An 18,858-nucleotide genomic window follows, 5' to 3' on the forward strand; every position below is an offset into this window, starting at 1 on the left:
TGAATGTGTTAATTTTATTTACCACTTGAAGATACTGAAAAGTCTTCACAATAAGAATGGGTACGGTGAGATACTTTAAATCCATTTTAGAGTTATGAATATACAAACCCACCCTTTCACATTGATACATTATTTATCACCTTACAAAATTCTTTTTTTTTTTTTTTTTAAATTAAATTCAGGCATGCACAAATTTTTTAATATGATATTATTTTTTAATATGATACTTTGTTTTCTAACACCTTCCCAGTACCAGCTTCACTGGTTTGTAAACTTGTAATTGCAGCAGCTGCTGCACTGTAACATGGAACACGTCCTGTGGAAATGGATAACTCTGAAAATTTCAACAGTGGTTTAGCTGCAACATCTAAACACTGCACAACAGCATCAACCAGAGTAATTAGTCTGTTTTCTGATGACTTTGCCTTTGGAGAGTCACTTCAAGCTTATTCCAGTCGCTGAGATCACCAGTGCGACATTTATCGTGCACAATCCAGCTTCCTGCAGCATTTTCCAATAGCATTTGCATCTACAGCACTACACATAAAATACTGTTTTAATGTCTGAACATATCTATGTGAAAACATTGTCATTTCAATTCTATAAATATCTCCTCCACGCTCAGATGCAGATAGAAAAATGGGGTGCCATCAGGTTGCCCAGGGCAAGAAAGACAGAGTTGGTGTGCTGAAAAGATGCCATCTCCTAGAAAGGAAATCCTAGATAATATATCAAATAGGATCATTTACACTGATAGTAGATCTATTTATAGTAAAGAGTAACACAAGAAGTATGAAAGTATTAAAATAAGTAACTCATACTTCAAGGGAAAAGTCTATCAGCCATAACAACTTTCATGACAAAAAAAATAAAATATGTAAACAGGTTTTCTGGATAACAAAACTCATAAATCTTTAAATAATTAGCAAATAATTATAATAATTTAATTTGAAATAAATTAATTTTAATAACATCAATTACTAAATATGTCCTTTGGTAACCTATTAAAAAGTCAAAGAGATATAAAATTATCATTTTGGATAAAAGATTACTGATAGAATATTAGACAGCTACAAAATATAATTCTTCATAATTTTTCCATGTATTCTTAGCTTTTGGAGGCCAAATCTGGGACAGGTTTTACAGAGAAAAAACAGATTTTTCTATGAAAATTAAATACATTTATTTTCATAATTTTTGCTTTTACATCGGCATATTTGAGCAAAATCTCCATCAATATGACACTTGCCCTACAAATTGCAAAATTAGAATGAAGGAAAAAATAAATATCCTACATGTCCATATCCTAATTTTTTCTTATATTGTTCAAATTTCTGAAATATTTCCTTAAAAAATAAAACTACTATTAAATCATTATAAAACAATAGGAGGTTTAGTTGTTTGGGTTTTTTTTGTTTTGTTTGTTTATTGGTGTACAACGAGGGAGCAAAATTCACAGGATATGTTACTGCTCATCTACTCCACGTTTCAGGTCAGACATAATAGAATAAACAAAGGATTCCTTACTGCTTATCACCAGTGCTGGAAAAAACGTTCACATAAGTCAACAAATGTGCTTAACAGTGGATTTGTGAACTTAATCCACTACAGAGGCAGAACAGATAGGTTGTGCAGAAAGGGGGGGTGCAGTTTTACCCTGGATTATTCACAGCAAAGACATGGAGTTGTTTTCATTGTCAGTGTAGTGGAGGTAAGACAAAAAAACCCTAAAGACCATGAAAAAATTTCCAAGAAATAATACACCAGCGTATTTACACAGCTTACACCTATTTATAGCTCTTTTTAATTTGGCATCCTGTAAACCACATGGAACTGCCAATTCAGTCAACTGTCAAATAAGTCATAAGGAATTTAGTTCCTAAATACACTTCTCTTTGCCCTTATTGTTGCTTCAAATAAGATATAAATGCAATTACATTTTACTAGGACTTGCTAACTCCTGCTGTGTTTGTATTTATATACCAAAGCCTCACAATCTGGGTTAAAAACATGAAGGAACATTTCCCAAAATACTCACAAAAATTAATTCCAGTAGTGACATTATTAATCCCCAATTACCTTGATGTCACTTCCATTTAAAGACATTCTGTTTATGCGACTGCCATTTGGTCTGCTGGAATCAATCCAATAGATGAACTCTTCTCTATAATCAAAGTCTACTGCAATCACATTGTTCAGCCCCTGAAAACAGTGAAAAAAAAAGTACATTTATTCAAATGTTTGAATATAAACTGCTGGATAACATTTAGAATAAAATATACGATTGCATTTAATATTCCAAAAGCTTTATTTTACTGACTGTGTATTTGTGAAGCAATTATCTTGTTTTTCTATGTATTACTTGTAAACAATCAGCATAAAATAAACGTTGAAACAGAAATACATGGTGACAAAGAACTGTCTCACTTCAAAAATGCAGATGATGTATGAGGCTCAGTCCTCCAACCCTATATTGTTATATACACACAGACACAGAGGTAGTATAAACATACAGTGTGAAAGCCAGAGATCCAGCAGGCATCTGGGAGTCTCCTATGGCTTCAATTACAACATCAATACATTTTAAGAAAGAGTGGTGATCATATCTGAGCTGCTCCTTACTCAAACAGGTTGGAAAGAGCAATCATATAATAATGGCTATTCATCACAAATGGCAGATAAGAAAGAAGGGGGTTGCAGTCAGAGGAGGGCTCTTATTTCCTTATCTGCCCCATAACCTGCTTAACATCCTGATATGTAGTGAAATTACAATTATTCTTAATATACCAAGACGTTGTTATCGATGAAATATGGAGCAGCAGCGGCAAAAAGAACAGAAGCTGTTTGTAGTCCTTTTAAAACCATAATATCAGTTAATCAACTCCCTTATCAGCCCCGTGACATTCTACTCTCAGGTGGATCAGCAACCTCCCTCATGGAGGTAACGGGGATGTGCTGGACCAGCCAGCTCTAAAATAAACAACTAAGAACAATATTTAATTGCATAGAAACTTGATACATGGCTTATCTGCCATCTACCACTGTGTGATAACTGTAAATCTATCTCTTGATCAAAATGTAGAGAAAAAGAGCAATTAGGCTGCATGAATCATCACTAGAGTAATCCTGAAACAATATAGGGTTGGAGGACCACTCATTTTTAAGAATCCCATATCCATGGGTATGTAGTCTTTTATCAAAACCAGCTGCAGCTCTGTCAGTCATAACTGTGCTGCAAAACACTTTTCCTGTCTCGTTTACTATTGGTATAATTTTATCTATAGAGAAACCCCCACCCCAAATTCTTTACCAAGGAGACAACAGGTGAATGAATACAAAACACTATTGAATGCAAATACTATTTAATACAATTCTGTGACATTCTAGGAATGAAAGTCAGCAATTTTTGAAAAATTTGCCTTATATCTATATATTCTACAACACTGTAAAAGTTTCCTAAGGATCCAGACTAATTAAAAGAATTTACTGCTGGCACATCTTTGGTTTCAAGTGTTTTATTTTGGGTTAGTTTAGTTTCAATATTTATCAGAACATCAACTGCAGGTAAAATATTTCTGTACATCTGTAATAGAGTTCTCTTTCCAGACATCATCTCCTCTTTCTGAGATGTCACTTAAGTCCTTCTAACATAATTCTTTGTCATGTCACGTGCAATCTGCTTTTTAGAAGGAATAGGGAAGATCTCAAATGACATCAGCTGCATTAGTCTCTCATCTTAAACCTGTGTTTTTGTTTCTGTTACACACAGCACAGGCTGTGATTTGTGTTCCCTTCGTGCCCCAATTAAAAAAAGAGAGATAAAAACCCCAAGTAATGAGGAGGAAGATTATCTACTCTGCCTATGGAAACCCTAAGAATTTTGATGACTAGGAGTGAAGGAAATGGAAAGCAAAGAACATACATGAGACACAATTCAAACAGTTGTACTGTTTATGTATATTTGAAAAAAAAAAAAAAGAAAATAGAGATAAAAAGCTGGCACATAACTCAGAGAAGACTGAACCAGCTCCTGCTTTCAGCTTCTTTACTCTGAGTTTGTATGAAAAACTGTTAGAATGGCAAAGCACAGACCAAATACACAAAAAGAAGGGTGGGTTTGCACCTCTGCCAGAGCCACTCTGGTATTTTCCATCATCTGGGGGATGTCCAGGAAAGAGCCAATCCATCATAAGGACACAAAGATGCCCTGCTGAGGGAGATACCCCCTGTGTGGTTCTGTTGGAATAGCTCCTCTTCGGCTTTCAAATCAAACGCTGTATTTGTAGGAGCAAAGGCCAGGTAGGTTCAATAGCAGAGGTATTTATCAGACCAGTGAATTAATGTGATATGGAAAACATAGATTTTCTTCAGTGGCTGGAGCTACGTGGTCTCTAATGCACTGAAGAGGAGTCCATTAAATTGAAGACTCATGATGCCCTGAGACAATCTGTCAGCACCAACCATCAAGAAAATTTACTGTTGTTCCCCTCTTTACACAGGCTTCCATTAACAGATACACCAGCAAAAGAGGGGAGAGGCAGTGAGATGGAAATGAGAGGGAGCCAGAAGGATTTCAGAAGAACAGACAGACTTTAACATAACATTTTCTATGCTTAAATAAAGCCAATGTTTAATGCAAGATGGTTAATTTCATAATTACTGTTGTGAAGACCTAAGCACCTCTCTTGTGACATTAAGATGCACAGCTTATTGACACAAGAAGTCACAAAGAGCCTAATTATATTAACAGGTACTAAATAATTTCTTAGTCTTACTACAATCGATTGAATATTATTCAAGGAAATATATATTTTTATTAAAACATATTTTGGACATCTAATCTGTGGTAAGTAACTACACTTAGGTGAAGCACAGAAGGAGAGCAGAAAGTGCTAAAAATGTCAGCTCTGTATTTATTGGGTGACATTTTATTTTTGCTCTTTTTTCACATTTTTTTGCCTGTTATAATAATTTAATTACTTTAAAAAATAGATTTAGCCAAAGATAGAAGTTCATGTATTGCCATAACATAAATATTGGGATTGTCTGTCTAAAAAATAGATTGTGACAGTAAGCAGCCCAAATAATACATGGCCAAATAGTTTTTTGTTGTTTTGTTCGGGTTTTTTATACTGGAATTTACAATTTGAGCAAAACACATTGGGATGAATGAGGATCACAAATAACATAATTTTTTAGTACATCAGAATGACTGAGGAAACAACTGCCTGAGCTTTAATCTTGTCAAATTCAGACAAAATAATCAATTTAAAGTATTACAATAACTCTGAAGATACTGCAGTTGTTCTGTGGTGCTCACAACGCCAATTGTAGGATGATGTTTCTGTCAGTTGCACACTTTAGAAAATAAAAGTATTGAGTTAAACTTAGAGCATGGTACTATGATTATACCTGTTTCAACAAAGTGTAGTTGGATCCATCAGTGCTAATTTTTCTTATTTCATGATGATCAGCCAGAATTAAGAAAGGTTCCTCATCTAAACCCCGGGAGAAAGAATATATTAGACTAGCTTTACGTTAATTTATGGAAAATCAGGAATACAATGCTGAAATACAGATGATTTGAAAAATAAATGTTACATGCTCTGATCAATGTTATGGATGAAAGAAATATTTAAAACATTCAAATGTTCCAAGAAAGATCAATGATGCAGTATAAAAATGAACAAAGCAATCAATTAGTATATCTTTCCATGTAATTTAATTCTTTTGCCTTTTCAATATGGGAACCATACTGTATTTTATCCTAATTTAATGTCAGAGATTAAATTTGAAATATATTTTATTCCATATGTTTTATTCTCAACATTCACTTTTAAATTATCACTAAGATTAATTGTTCAGTTGCAAACTAAGTGTGTTTTGACCATTGTTTTTTGAGATTTCAATACTCTGAACAGTCTGGTGATAAAGAAACAGTTATTTGTAGAAACTTTGATTCTCTGATTCTGAACTGAAGCTAGATTTGACTTTTTAAACCCTGGATTTCTAATTTATAAGAAAATTACCTTCAGATACTCATTCATGCCAACACTTTGAAATGTCTCTCACACTGACATACATAACAGTAAAAATAATATATTTTTTAAAGCTGTCTTTATTTTAGCTCTATTAAGAGAGACCTCAACTAAAATTTATAAAAAAATACTACCAATGATAAGTTAAAATGCATTAAAGGCCTTATATCTACTGTTCATACATTCTAGAATGTAATGTGTTGCCCAGCCTATTCTGCTTTTGTACTGAACATATTTGCATTTTATGCTCAACTTTTAAGATATAAATGACTCGAGGCACCATCCTCAGCCCTGACTGCTACTGCTGGTGGTATGTGGAGAATGGCTGCAGTGCTCTGCTCTGGTGTAAAGGCAATTTGGGCAAAATATCCAGCCTTAGGCCAAACATGCCCATGTTGGCATCTCCTTGCAGAAGAGCCATCCTTGCAGAGCACTCACAGCTTTGTCATGGTCACTTCTCCAATTTGACGTATTAACCACTCCAAAAAACCACTTCCATGATGTGCCTCAGCTTCCCTTCTCATCTGAGTGATCTGTGGCTTCTAAATGTACAGGTGGCTTGCAAGATGGAACAGAACCAAAAAAAAAAAAAAAACCAGCTGTGGAATTTCTGCCCTCTCCTGTGTTTCCTCAGCTTACTCAGGGAAGCACCTGGAACTGGATTATGAGGCAGACAGAGGTTCCAGCCTTCTTGTCATTTAGAAAAGAAAAAAAAAGATTGCCTGGGCTGTGAAGGAAACCCAGTAGAACCCAGCAATGGGTTTCTGTTCCTTTCTTGTTGATATTTTGGTTTTCCTTTCACCGATCCAGCCAATCCCACTCACCGAGGCACATAAAAATAACATCAGAGGGGTGAGGAAATAACCCATGCTCTTCCATATCTTGAATTTCACTGTGTAATACATATAAGACTGAAGGAATTCATATGCTATAAGAATAATAGAGTTTGCATTTTCTATTACTTTTCCTTCTTCTTTTCACATGAAGTTTGACATACGTTTTAATACTCTTAAGAAACCAGAAATCTTTTAAACACTTATAATCCTACTGTTTTCGTGTGACTCAGAAGCAGAACTAAATGATGCATTTTAACTTCCCTAATACTTTTTCTAATAAAGTTATTAATTCAAACTTTCATGATCCACTGTATCTATTTACTACAAATGATCTGAGAACAATACATACTAAAAATATAACTTATCACAGTCAGATATGGAATCACATTCCTATTTTATATTGAAGAAGTAGGAGACTCAAAGTAGCTTTGTTTATCTTGCAGAGAAAGGTAACACAGACCTTGGGGCTAAGGTTTTTCACAAATTATTTTGGATACAGCAGTGGATTATAAAAAAAAAAATAAATAGTAATACCTGAAAGGGATTTGCATCCATTGAGGTTATCAGGCTGTATTTCATACCCTTCTGCACACAAGCATTTGTAGGTTCCATATGTATTGATGCACTGCTGGCTACAGGGAAATCCAGATGAACATTCATCAATATCTACACAAGTTTTGCCATCATCCTTCAGGAGGAATCCAGGCCAGCATTTGCACTGGGAAAGGAAACCAAACACATTCATTTTTAATTTCTCATTGATTCTGTTTATCATCTTGTGTACTTTCCACTGAATATGTTAGCATCATAAACTTTTTATGGATCTCATTTTTCCACGTAACATCTTAATTACATTGTTGCTTATATAGTTTACAGGGAATTTACATGTTCCCTCCTGTAATCTCTGTATCCTGAGCTCTCTTGTCTATGGCCTCCTGCCTAGGACACAGTTTCAGAGGTTTAAATATTTTTAGAGTTAAGCCATGTTGAACAGATTTTATTTAGTTTTCAGTGGGCAAAGATCCCAGAAAACACACTTACATGCAGGAAACCAACAGTTTTATACTGTTTCTAAGGTGATTTTACTTTGTTTAAATATTTCTGTAATTAATAAGGACCTGTAAAAAAGTGGAGAAAATCACTATTCCTGCTGTTCACTGTTACATATTTTCCTTTTTTACACCTGATTTTCAGTGCTCTGTATATATATCAGTATGTTTTGTTGTATTTAAAGCACTGCATGATCTTTTCCATAGGTTTAAATTATGTATTGCACCATTTCTTAGATATCATTGACAATTGTTTCCTTACAGGAAACAAAAATTTGAATGCTCTTATTATGGTAGGTAAGCTACTTTTTTCACAATGAATTACCACACAGTGGAGCTTTATTATAATCACACAGTAGTTAAACATTTAAGAACTAAAAACTTGCATTACATTACACCACATTTTGTAATTATTCACCTTGTATCCGACAGGAAGATCCTGACAATCCTGCGAACAGCCACTAACTTTCTTACTGAGGCATTCATTAATGTGGCAGCTTTTCTCATCAGACCCATCACTACAATCCTCTTTGTTATCACAAACATCACTTTGAGGAATGCACTTGCCATTTTTGCACATAAAAGAAGAGCTGTTACATGACTGCTCTGGAAAACAAACAAAAAAAAAGAGAGCAACAACTTGGTGTCATCTATTAGTATCTGGAATTAATTTTCTCATGGATCTGTTTCTATGTGTGCATGTGAGATGAAATAATTGTGCAAAATTTGAATATTTATTAATTATTGATAACGTTATAATATCTTTTCATTTTTCATTGCCTTTAAAGGTTATTCCTCTTCTGGAAAAAGTGTGAAGACTTTAACTTACTGCTCCCTCCTACATATGTGTTTTCACATAACAGAGAATCCTCTACATTATCTTGGCACAAAATACAGCTCTACAGTTTACAAAGGTTAAAAGGCATGGCTTCTCTCCCCTGTGGATGCTGAGGTGTTTAGTAACATGACTGACTGAATTCTGATTCATTTCTTGTCTAATGATATGTATATATGTTTTTTCCCTGTTTGGAAAAACTTGAATTCATCATTTCAGCTACATTCAGATCCTTCAAATCACAATTAGAACACTTACATATAAAACAGGTATGCTTGCCTTACCTCAAAGTAAATTAGTGTTTTCCATCAAAACTGATGGAAAGGACCTGGATAAAGTGCAATAAAATCCTAAGGCATAGACAGAAGAATTGGTCTTTGAAAAAGCCACCAAAGAGAATAACATGTGCAGACCAAGACTAATTTCCCTCTCAAAAACCACTCAGGCCTTGGCCAGTTTATTAATGCGAGTGGAAAATATCTATAAAACCAATTGTATTTGGTCAATAATTCAGTAATAAAATTGAACTAGTGTTTATTATTTATAGTGAGAGAAACTTTACAACCCCTTTTATATGATCTGCTTCTGTGTGATAAATATCCTAAACACAGCAAACATTTTCAGAGCAAGACAGAAAATGTGGCAATTATTACATTAATATAATCTTATTTTAGTATTAACAGGATTTATATATTAAGGAAGTTTCTGCCATCTTATGCCATAGGAAATTGTGGCTTAAACTTTGTGGACTGAGGTTTTGGATGCTCAGAAAACATTCTCCTTGCAAGATATAAGGAATATCACCATGAAAGCACTGCAGATTTAAGCTGCGGGGTTTTACACTTGCTGAACTACAACCCTAAACCACTGCTCTCCAAAAAGCAAGGTGACACATGTGTCATCGAAAAAAATCAAATACAAACCTGAACTTTTGCATTTGATGTTGAGAGGTGCTTCATCAGAATGGTCTGGGCAGTCAAAATCCCCATCACATTGCCACTGGGAATTTAACAGGCATCTTCCATCAGCACAGGTGAACTCTCCAGGACGACAGTGACGATATCCTGGAAATACAGCAACCAGTGACTTCATATTTTCTTTCACAGTGTCAACATAAAATTCTACATGTTTCGAGGCAATGTAAATAAAAGTATCTTTTGCTCCATAAAGACATATAAAACACTACATGCTCATTAAAAAGTGCCTACCAACAGAGAGGAAAATCAAATGTCTCTTATGCACTGTATAGTCAGGATACAATACACAGAAACATATGAATAGTAAGATTGAGTTATTGCTATTTTTTTGTTAGTTACTAGGATTTCATTAAAAATACAGGTTTATACAATGGAGTCAAAAGAATTTTTCAAGAATTAAAATGACTGTAATTTTTAAAAAAATAAAATAACTGATTGCTTCAATCACCAGTCCCATTTTTATACTATTGCTGAATAATACTGTAGAAAAGAAAAACAAGAGATATGCCTTTCAATGATACAAATGAAGAAAAAAACCAACCAAACAACAACAAAACCTAGATTTTTAAATATATGCCATTAATTCAGACTTTAGTAATACATTTCAAACCAAATTTCATGCCAACTCTGCTGCTGGAGAGTACCTAGGTTGTTCAGCTATCAAGATGGAAAAGGTCTAGCTCTACAATCTAACAGAGCTGTGATCAGGCTACCTAGTTTGCAGTCAAATCAGAAATCACAAGTTTATTTAATTAGGTGGTTCATTTTTATATCCTTGACAACAGGTTTAGAAGTGTGTTTTGGAATTTGACTCCTACTCTCTACAAGTAGTTCCCTTTCTCATAAAAGAATGGAACCCTTTCCTAAAATTAGGGTATAATGAGTTTACCTTATTAGTCCCACACTAAGGTGTGTATTCGATTACCAGCTAACAGAAAATTGCATTGAAGCAGCGCAGCACGTAACAAACATTGCTGCAGATTTCAGTTTACCCAGTAGAAATTAAATAGAGTAAGTGCCTGAGGACAGGTCCATACTACAATTAGATCAGGAATTTGTACATCTTTTGCTTCTGTTGCTGTTTTCTCCTTCCTTCTCTTTCCAAAGGTCTGACAAAATAACACTATTTATTTGTCAGTATGTTAAGTGGTATGTATACTTTTCGTGCATGTATGTGATGCTACAGAAAATAAATTAAATACTCCAGCAACTGATTATTAAAAAAACCCCCAACATAAAAAATCCCAAACCATGTATTTCCAAAGTTTGTGACTATTTAGTTCTAAATAGTTATTTAGCTATTGAAGACTGCTTTCCAAGGAATATTGGATCAGAAATATTATTATGATAAATATAGATATCGTGATAATAGATGAAAAAACCCATAATGAGTCACTTTCTATACTGGGTTCTGGCACACATAAACTATTACTAACAGGGGAAATAATTTACAATTTTGTTACTGTGTGGATCTGCTCTCATAGCCTTTTTCTGGCAAAAGAATCTAGAAAATCACTGTAATTAATAAATCAATAACCTGCTTTAGTCCTGATTTGGTTTAAACTCCATGAACTAAGCAGTTTACCCCTACCCCTACCATCACAAACTGCTCCTTTCGAAACACCCTGTAGTTTTACATAAGAGAGAAGCAAATGGAGTTTGCCGGGAAAGGCCTGTTTGATCCCTTCCTTCTTCAAGACTCCAGATGTCTACACGAGCAAGAGCAGAGCAGAATGAAACAGCTGGTAGTGAGAAACAAATACCCACACTAGATGAATTTCAGGATTTCACTTCACCCTGCCTCCCTTCTGCTCTTGAGGAGTTATTGGAGAGCATCCAAATGAAGGCAACGAAGATGGTGAAGGACCCTGAGGGGAAGCTGTGTGAGGAGAGGTTGAGGGCACTTGGGCTGTTCAGCTGGAGAAGAGGACACTGAGGGGAGATGTCACTGCAGCTACAACTTCCTCGTGAGGGGAAGAGGAGGGGGAGGCACTGAGCTCTGCTCTGTGGGGACAGGACCCAGGGAACGGCCTGAAGTTGTGTCAGGGGAGGTTTAGGTTGGATATTAGGAAGAGATTCTTCCCCCAGAGGGTGGTTGGGCACAGAACAGGCTCCCCAGGGCAGTGGGCACAGCACCAAGGTTGACAGTGCTCGAGGAGTGTTTGGACAATACTCTCAGGCACAGGGTGTGACTCTTGGGGATGTGCCTGGGTAGGGCAAAGAGTTGGACTTGATGATGCTTGTGGGTCCCTTCCAACACAGCATATTCTGGGATTCTGTGATTTTTATATGACCAACAAATAAAACAGCACTTTCTACATTATATTTTGTTCCTAAAATGTTCCATTACATGTTCAACTCATGATGAATTTCACTAAATGTAAACATCAAGAATGCTTTTTCTTACAGTCTTTGGCTGTCTACTCTCATCATTCATGCACATACACTCTACAGGGTGGTGTGTACAACAGAAACATCTAAAACACGTACCCAGCTGTTTTCTGCTGTGGTTCTCATTTCTGGAGCACATATAACAGCAAATAACCAACACAGATTTTATGGCACAAAATCATCCATGATTAAAAAAAAACCCAAACCAAAACCCAATAACGTGTCTTTTTTGAGGGCACATTTGCTCTATATTTTCCATAAATATTGTTTCTATAGATTCATATTTCTGAGTATGGCACAGATATATACTATATAGATATTCACATAGTATCTAAGAACCCTCAAATTCATGTGAATGGTGAAAATCAAACATTCATCTATGGTTTTAGTTGATATCCTTTAAACTGCAGTGATAATCATGACATGTTTTTTATTTAATAGAAAAAAACACATATAGAGATATAGATAAAAAATATTAAAAAAGATATACATAATAAGCAAGAAATTCTAGAAAGTACATTTTTAAAGTCTGTTAAATGTTATTGACAATCAACTGTAAGACACTATGGGAAATAATTTGCCACCGTTGCTCCAGATCCAAGTAAATATTAAGCTCTATTAATGCACACCTTAAAAATAAAACAAATAAAAAAAGAAGACCTTTCCTTTTCAATTAGTTACTTAAAACAACAGACCCTGAAAAATGCCTTACAGTTAAAAGTCTGAAATTTTTGTATTTACTCTATTTTTGTTATACTTGCCACATTCCAGAGATTCATCTGATCCATCTCCACAGTCATCATCATGGTCACAAACAAACTGTTTGGGAATGCAGACTTTGTTATGGCACATGAAAGCATTCTCGTCACAAGTGTTATTAGGAGCTAAGGAAAATACAGTACATAAAAATAAATGAAATTGAGAACAATAAGATATACAGCCAATGTTCTTACACAGAGATGAAATGAGAAGTAGTTAGTTTGAGTGGATTCAATGGAAATAACTGTAACTGTTTAGTCATAAAAAGCATCACACAATTCAATAGCAGAAAAAGCTACTCATTACCACAGAGAGCTGGAGTAAGGATAGCTAAAATCTCCTGTAATCCAAAACAGAAAGGTTTCAGAAGTTGATGCTGTCTACAACTAGCCTAAGGTCTGCTTTTGAGGAAAAGAATATTTGGGAAGTAGAGATGTCCTTCCTATGTTACTCTGCTCCTTAACAAATGCTCTTTGAAGTCCATAAGCACTCCAAATATATAGAACATATTTCTATACCATCTTTATAATTTAATTTAAAAAAAAAACCAACAAACAAAACAAACAAACCTCAATGAAACTCTTACTGAACTCCTGACACTTCTAATAGAAACGTATCTAAGAAGACTAGAAGTAATAGTTTGTAGGGCAGCAGTTGTCAAGATCTGAACAATTAGCCAGAATAAATTGAAGACAGAACTGCATCTCCCTTCTTGATGCACAACCTCCCTGACAGGAGCAGCAGCATTTTCTTCAGGAAGAGCAATAAAACTGCATAGTCAATAATGTGCTAATTTTCATTAGGAAACACGCTGCATAATGTCTGTGACGTGACAAACATACTGATCTTCAGCTGCTGTGCCTCAGTCTATATCAAGAGAGCCTGACGGTGTCAGGCTGATTAAAACACTGAAGGATTCTGGTATGTGTGCTCACATCTGGGCCATCAATCTTTAGCAGCAATCTTGGCAGTAAAAGGGTTCAATACTACAGGAACAAACAGCATCTGGATATTATAAAGGCAAAAGGACCAAGGAAACAAATAAGTTTTTTAACATGCAGACATACCACAGCCTGCTGTGGACAGCTCATCACTTCCATTGGGACAGTCTCTCTCACCATCACAAAGCCAGTGCCGGGGAACACAGGCGTGGGAGCCCAGGCAGCTGAAAGTGTCTGCTGCACAGGTCACTGAGCCTGGAAAAACATGAGGTGGGAGTCTTAAACATAGAATCATGGAATATCCTGAGCTGGAATGTCCTGAGGTTTCTATGGTAATGGATAATAATCAAATACAGGGGTTTATGTTAAAGTAAAACTTGTTCTGCACATTATGACAAATGTACTGACTAAGTCTTACAGTAAAATTTTGACAATATCCTATTTCTTTCACTCTTTCCATTTATTCAGTCTCTTAGTAATCTGAAAGGAAATTTAATTTCCCACACTTCATGAAAACTATCCAGCAGAGCAACTTTTCAAACCAGCTTTGGTCTGTGTGTTTGACTGCATGTTTGGACTGACTAAACAAAGGAACCAATCTTGTAAACCACAGAATCCTTGAATCATCAGACTATTACAGGAGCCTAAAGGTATTCAAAATTTTCATGAGTCGGTCCCACATAGCAGAGAACAATGTGGACCAAGTACAAAAGTAGTGGGAGTAAAAGATATCTGACAGTTGTAATTCAAATAACCACATATTTTTACTTGACTTGACTAGCCTTTTTTTTTTTTTTTTAAATGGGCTATTCTCCAGATAATATTATATCTAAGGATTAATTTTACTGTGTGTTTGGAAGTAAATTTTTGCACAATCTATCACTTAATGTATTCTCTTAGATAAGTTATATATGTTTCACTAAAAAATAGACAATGCATTTTCTACTAATTTTAATTAGAAATTAATAAAATAATAAAATATTAAAAAATAATTTTCCTGTCCTATTTATTCAAAACTGGCAACTTTTGGTTACTTATACCACTCATTTTTTGATACTTCTGGAATTAAACTTCATGTTAAACAAATACTGATTTTTAAGACTGAAAAATCTGAAGTCATGATCTCTCTTATCCTCTTGCAGTTCAAGTCCATCTCCCGTTCCTAAGGAAAAATGCAGCCTTAACTCTCCCCTCCTCATAACTGGTGGAGATCTTCCCCTCTTTGAGAGATGGTCTACAATTTTATTGGTGAGCTTTGTTCTAACAAGAGATCTACAATGTGCTTGTTGAAAGTCAAGATATCAAAAGTAGTTAATTCTGAACAACCTTAAAAGAAAAAAACATGCCATCTTATAGTGACACTTTGCAATTTGCTGGTATTTGTTTTCATCTCCATTTTTCTATTCCTACTAAGCTTCAGGTCCTCATGTCTCTTAGGGTTTCACACTGTTCTATATTATTCTCAGATGAGGTGCTTGTCTTCTTAGCAAGACCTGAATACCATGAAAACTGTATTGTAGATGGATGTCAGTTTGAAATCAGTGCACTAATTAGCATTTTGCCATATAAAACCAGTATAAGTTCCACCTCCATCCTTTTCATTTGATGACATTTCTACATCTGTTTGATTAAGCCACCACAAATCTGGACATAAGCTGATGTAATTTCTTCTCTGTCTGCTTAACACTTTCAACACTGTGGTACCACACATGAAATACAGAATAAAATACTCTTTGTTGAATGAAACTTATAGAGAATTTCTGAAAAGAAACAAATATTTAAAAGTCAAATCTCAAAATACAGTATAGTTAACAATGGAACCGATGTATAAATATCACGAAATTGTGACAGTATGACTTGACGCAATGTGATTTTCTTTTGAGAAGAATTCACTAACACTTTTCCAGTCCATCGAGCCCCAGAATGAAAACAAAATTTTCTAATCCTTATACACCTTGAAGGCTTTGGGAATTTTAGAGGAATTTTATTTTTATATGGTGTTGGAGGAAAAAATACACACATCTTTAGAGTCTTCAAGCATGTACCACTGAAATGTGTAACTCAAACAGGGATTTTACCTCAAGGGTGGGAACTGGAGAAAGGTTTTGTTGTGCTTTTACCCACACTGGTGTGTTATTCATATCTTTACTGACAGAGCACACACAAATCATACAGTCCCCATAAAAAGGACTATCAGCTAATTGGAGGGGTCTGAAGGAGGAGATCCTCTCATATTCTACCCTTAAAGCAAACACTCTTTGGAGATGCTGTTCTTGTCCTCTTTCCACCATCTTCTTGAAACACATCATCTCTCTCATTATGCATGACCTGACACAATGCAGACCTAAAATTATCCTACTCACCACAAATAGCATCACTTTCATCTAAACCATCTCCACAGTCATCCTCACCATCACACGTCCACTGCTTAGAGATGCACTTGTTTGCAGAGCAAGCAAATTGATTCCATGAGCAGGACGAATCTAGGAATGACACAACATTACTGCATTCCCTGCATTTGCTAGCACAGCTTGGGAATTTTAATACTGCTCCCTTCTGTCCCCCCGTTTCCAGGTATTAAAACACTCAAACACAGTACAATCCTAATCTTGCTATTCAACACGTTACCAGTTTGTCTCAGAGTTTGCATCACCAAAACATTTATAAAAACAAATAAATAGTGAAACATTCCAAACACCTTCTAATATTTTTCAAACATTTTGCTAGTGGCGTGAGGGCAAACACTTGAAAAACTAAGTCTAGTTTGTATATTTAACATAAATTCTACAACTACAGTGAACTGTTTTACTTGGGTAGTAGGGCAGACAGGGCACTGTCCAAATTTTTCAACACAGACTTTGTCCTGGTATTTCAGTATTTATCTCCATTTTTAAGAGATTTCATGTTATTTTCTCTCACGAGAAAACTGCTGTGTGTTTGCATTCTGCTGTCCCATTTACACTTTTCTATACATTAAAAATAACATTTTTCTGCCTTTAGAATCAGATTGCACAACTCTTCTAAATCAATGCTATTCTTGTGACATTTTCTGAAAAATTTGGATCTTGAACATTTCCCAGACTTCTTTAAGGATATTTTTTTTTTTAACCAATGACAAAAAATTGTAATGTTAACAATAAAATGGATTTTAGGTAATGCAATCAGAATTTACAATTAAAAAAATAAGTAGTGCAATTTGAATTTACAAGTAGATTATTGCAACAACTATCTTAAAATGGGTAAGAGTGATCAGTAGGGAAAGTAGAATTGACTTAATCCCCTTCCCTCTTGTCTACAAAAATCAGCTAATACATTTTACAATATTGTATACAAAGATGCATATGCAATAAAACCTTGAAATGTAAACACCAAGGTACACTTGACAAATGTGGTAAACACAAAACTTTCTGATTGTCACAGTGCATAGCAGATCCTAATTTTGAAGTTATAAGATGTATATATACAATGCAAACTGTAAACCAAATATGGAAGCATGTTAGTGGGAACTGGGTCATGAGGAGCGTAAAGTATAATGTTTGGTTATGTTAAGAAATAAAGAAAAAAATAAAAATAATAATAAAAAACCCAAACCAAAACAAACAAACAAACAAAAAAAAATGCAAACCAAAAACCCCAAATTTCAGGTTTTATTTAAATAGGGAATAGGAACGTTTCATACTGCTTTTGACTGTCCTGCTACAATTTCATTACAGAAATAATCCATTCAGTTAATCCATACAAATTGAAGATAAAAGATCAGCTCTTACTATCAGTGAAACCAACCTGCATTGCTCCTCAATTAGGCAAAATTTAAGAATCTGAATAGATCTGAGCCACAATAGACCCTTAACCCAATTCACAGTTCATGCTTTATTTTATTCACATTCCTTTTGTTCTTAATTTAAACAATTATACTGACATGGTCCCTGATGTAATGGAATGTCTACTTTTATGTTTAGCTGTTTCCTATTGGGGTCTACATGCTGATTCAAATTGATTGTATCTAAAACTGTTCTAGAAGTAGAACTTGTCCAAAATAGAAGAGGAGGAAGGAAATTTTTTGAAGTAAAACTCCTTCAAAATTAGGAGTTTTGAAGAATTAGTGGAATTGTTAAATATTAAAGTAATAGAAAAGTCTGTATATAAATGTATCCTTAAGGAAAAGAAATTAAATGGCTTTCATTCTGGCATGAGATGGAATTTAAGGTATTGGCAAGATGAAGTATTAGAGCTGAATCTGAAAATATATTCAAGATCTTCTTATGTAGGTCTACAATCAATCTCTGAGATATAAATGCATACTTGTTTGCTTTCAAAGTGCATTAGTGATTACAGAAACACAAGAAAGATAAAATGCTCACCACAGTGCAATTCATCTACTCCATCCTCACAGTCTTTCTGCCCATCACAAAGCCAGGTGGTCAGAATACATCTTCCACTAGGACAACCAAAATAATTTTCTTCACATGTGGGTTTGTTTTGAACTGTGATAAAATAAAGAATGTAATGTAAAATGGTCTCTACTTGTATGATTAGGAGCCTAATACATTTCTGCCAAACTTCTGAATGGACAAAGTGTTTGTGTCTAAAAATGAAAAAAAAAAACAAAACAAAACCTATTTATACAATTTGCATTCATACAAATTAAAAAAAAATAGTGACAGTTAAGTAGTTTAGGGAACTGAAATACTTCATTTTTTTTCTAGAGAAGAATCAGAGCACAGTTTCAAACTAAATCAAAAGGCCTGTAGAGGCAAGTAGTTCAGTTTACAGGTTTTGAGGTCAGACAGGTCCAACATTCCTTCATGTTTTACACCAGCTAACAGAATTACCTTTCTGATCTAGCTACTATAATTTACAAGATAACTTAATTGGGGCAGTATTTTTATCACTGGATAAGCTACAAGTCTGATTCATGCACTAACAGGAGATATACCAGTGACATTGGAGCCAGAGATTTAGACTTTGTCAGAAATTCAAAGGCTGTTGTCTTTGTTCTTCATAGAGTGTGAAAGTAATTTAAAATTTTATT

At 34.8% G+C, this 18,858-nt stretch overlaps 1 protein-coding gene across 7 annotated transcripts in view; it reads right to left on the reverse strand.

Annotated features, from left to right (window-relative positions):
* LRP1B (LDL receptor related protein 1B) overlaps positions 1-18,858 on the reverse strand; it is a 670,422-nt gene that overhangs the window by 100,761 nt on the left and 550,803 nt on the right. For all 7 annotated transcript variants that reach the window (XM_050339267.1, XM_050339266.1, XM_050339263.1 and 4 more), the window contains 9 exons: positions 18,188-18,310; positions 16,190-16,309; positions 13,953-14,081; positions 12,888-13,010; positions 9,682-9,822; positions 8,342-8,529; positions 7,409-7,592; positions 5,413-5,498; positions 2,080-2,202 (listed from right to left, as the gene is read on the reverse strand). In XM_050339267.1, the coding sequence (XP_050195224.1) occupies positions 2,080-2,202; positions 5,413-5,498; positions 7,409-7,592; positions 8,342-8,529; positions 9,682-9,822; positions 12,888-13,010; positions 13,953-14,081; positions 16,190-16,309; positions 18,188-18,310 (1,217 nt within the window). The remainder of the gene's footprint in view (positions 1-2,079; positions 2,203-5,412; positions 5,499-7,408; positions 7,593-8,341; positions 8,530-9,681; positions 9,823-12,887; positions 13,011-13,952; positions 14,082-16,189; positions 16,310-18,187; positions 18,311-18,858) is intronic.

Source organism: Myiozetetes cayanensis, unplaced genomic scaffold, assembly GCF_022539395.1.
Source record: "Myiozetetes cayanensis isolate MyiCay16 unplaced genomic scaffold, myiCay2020 scf9, whole genome shotgun sequence".
Classification (NCBI taxonomy): Eukaryota; Metazoa; Chordata; class Aves; order Passeriformes; family Tyrannidae; genus Myiozetetes; species Myiozetetes cayanensis.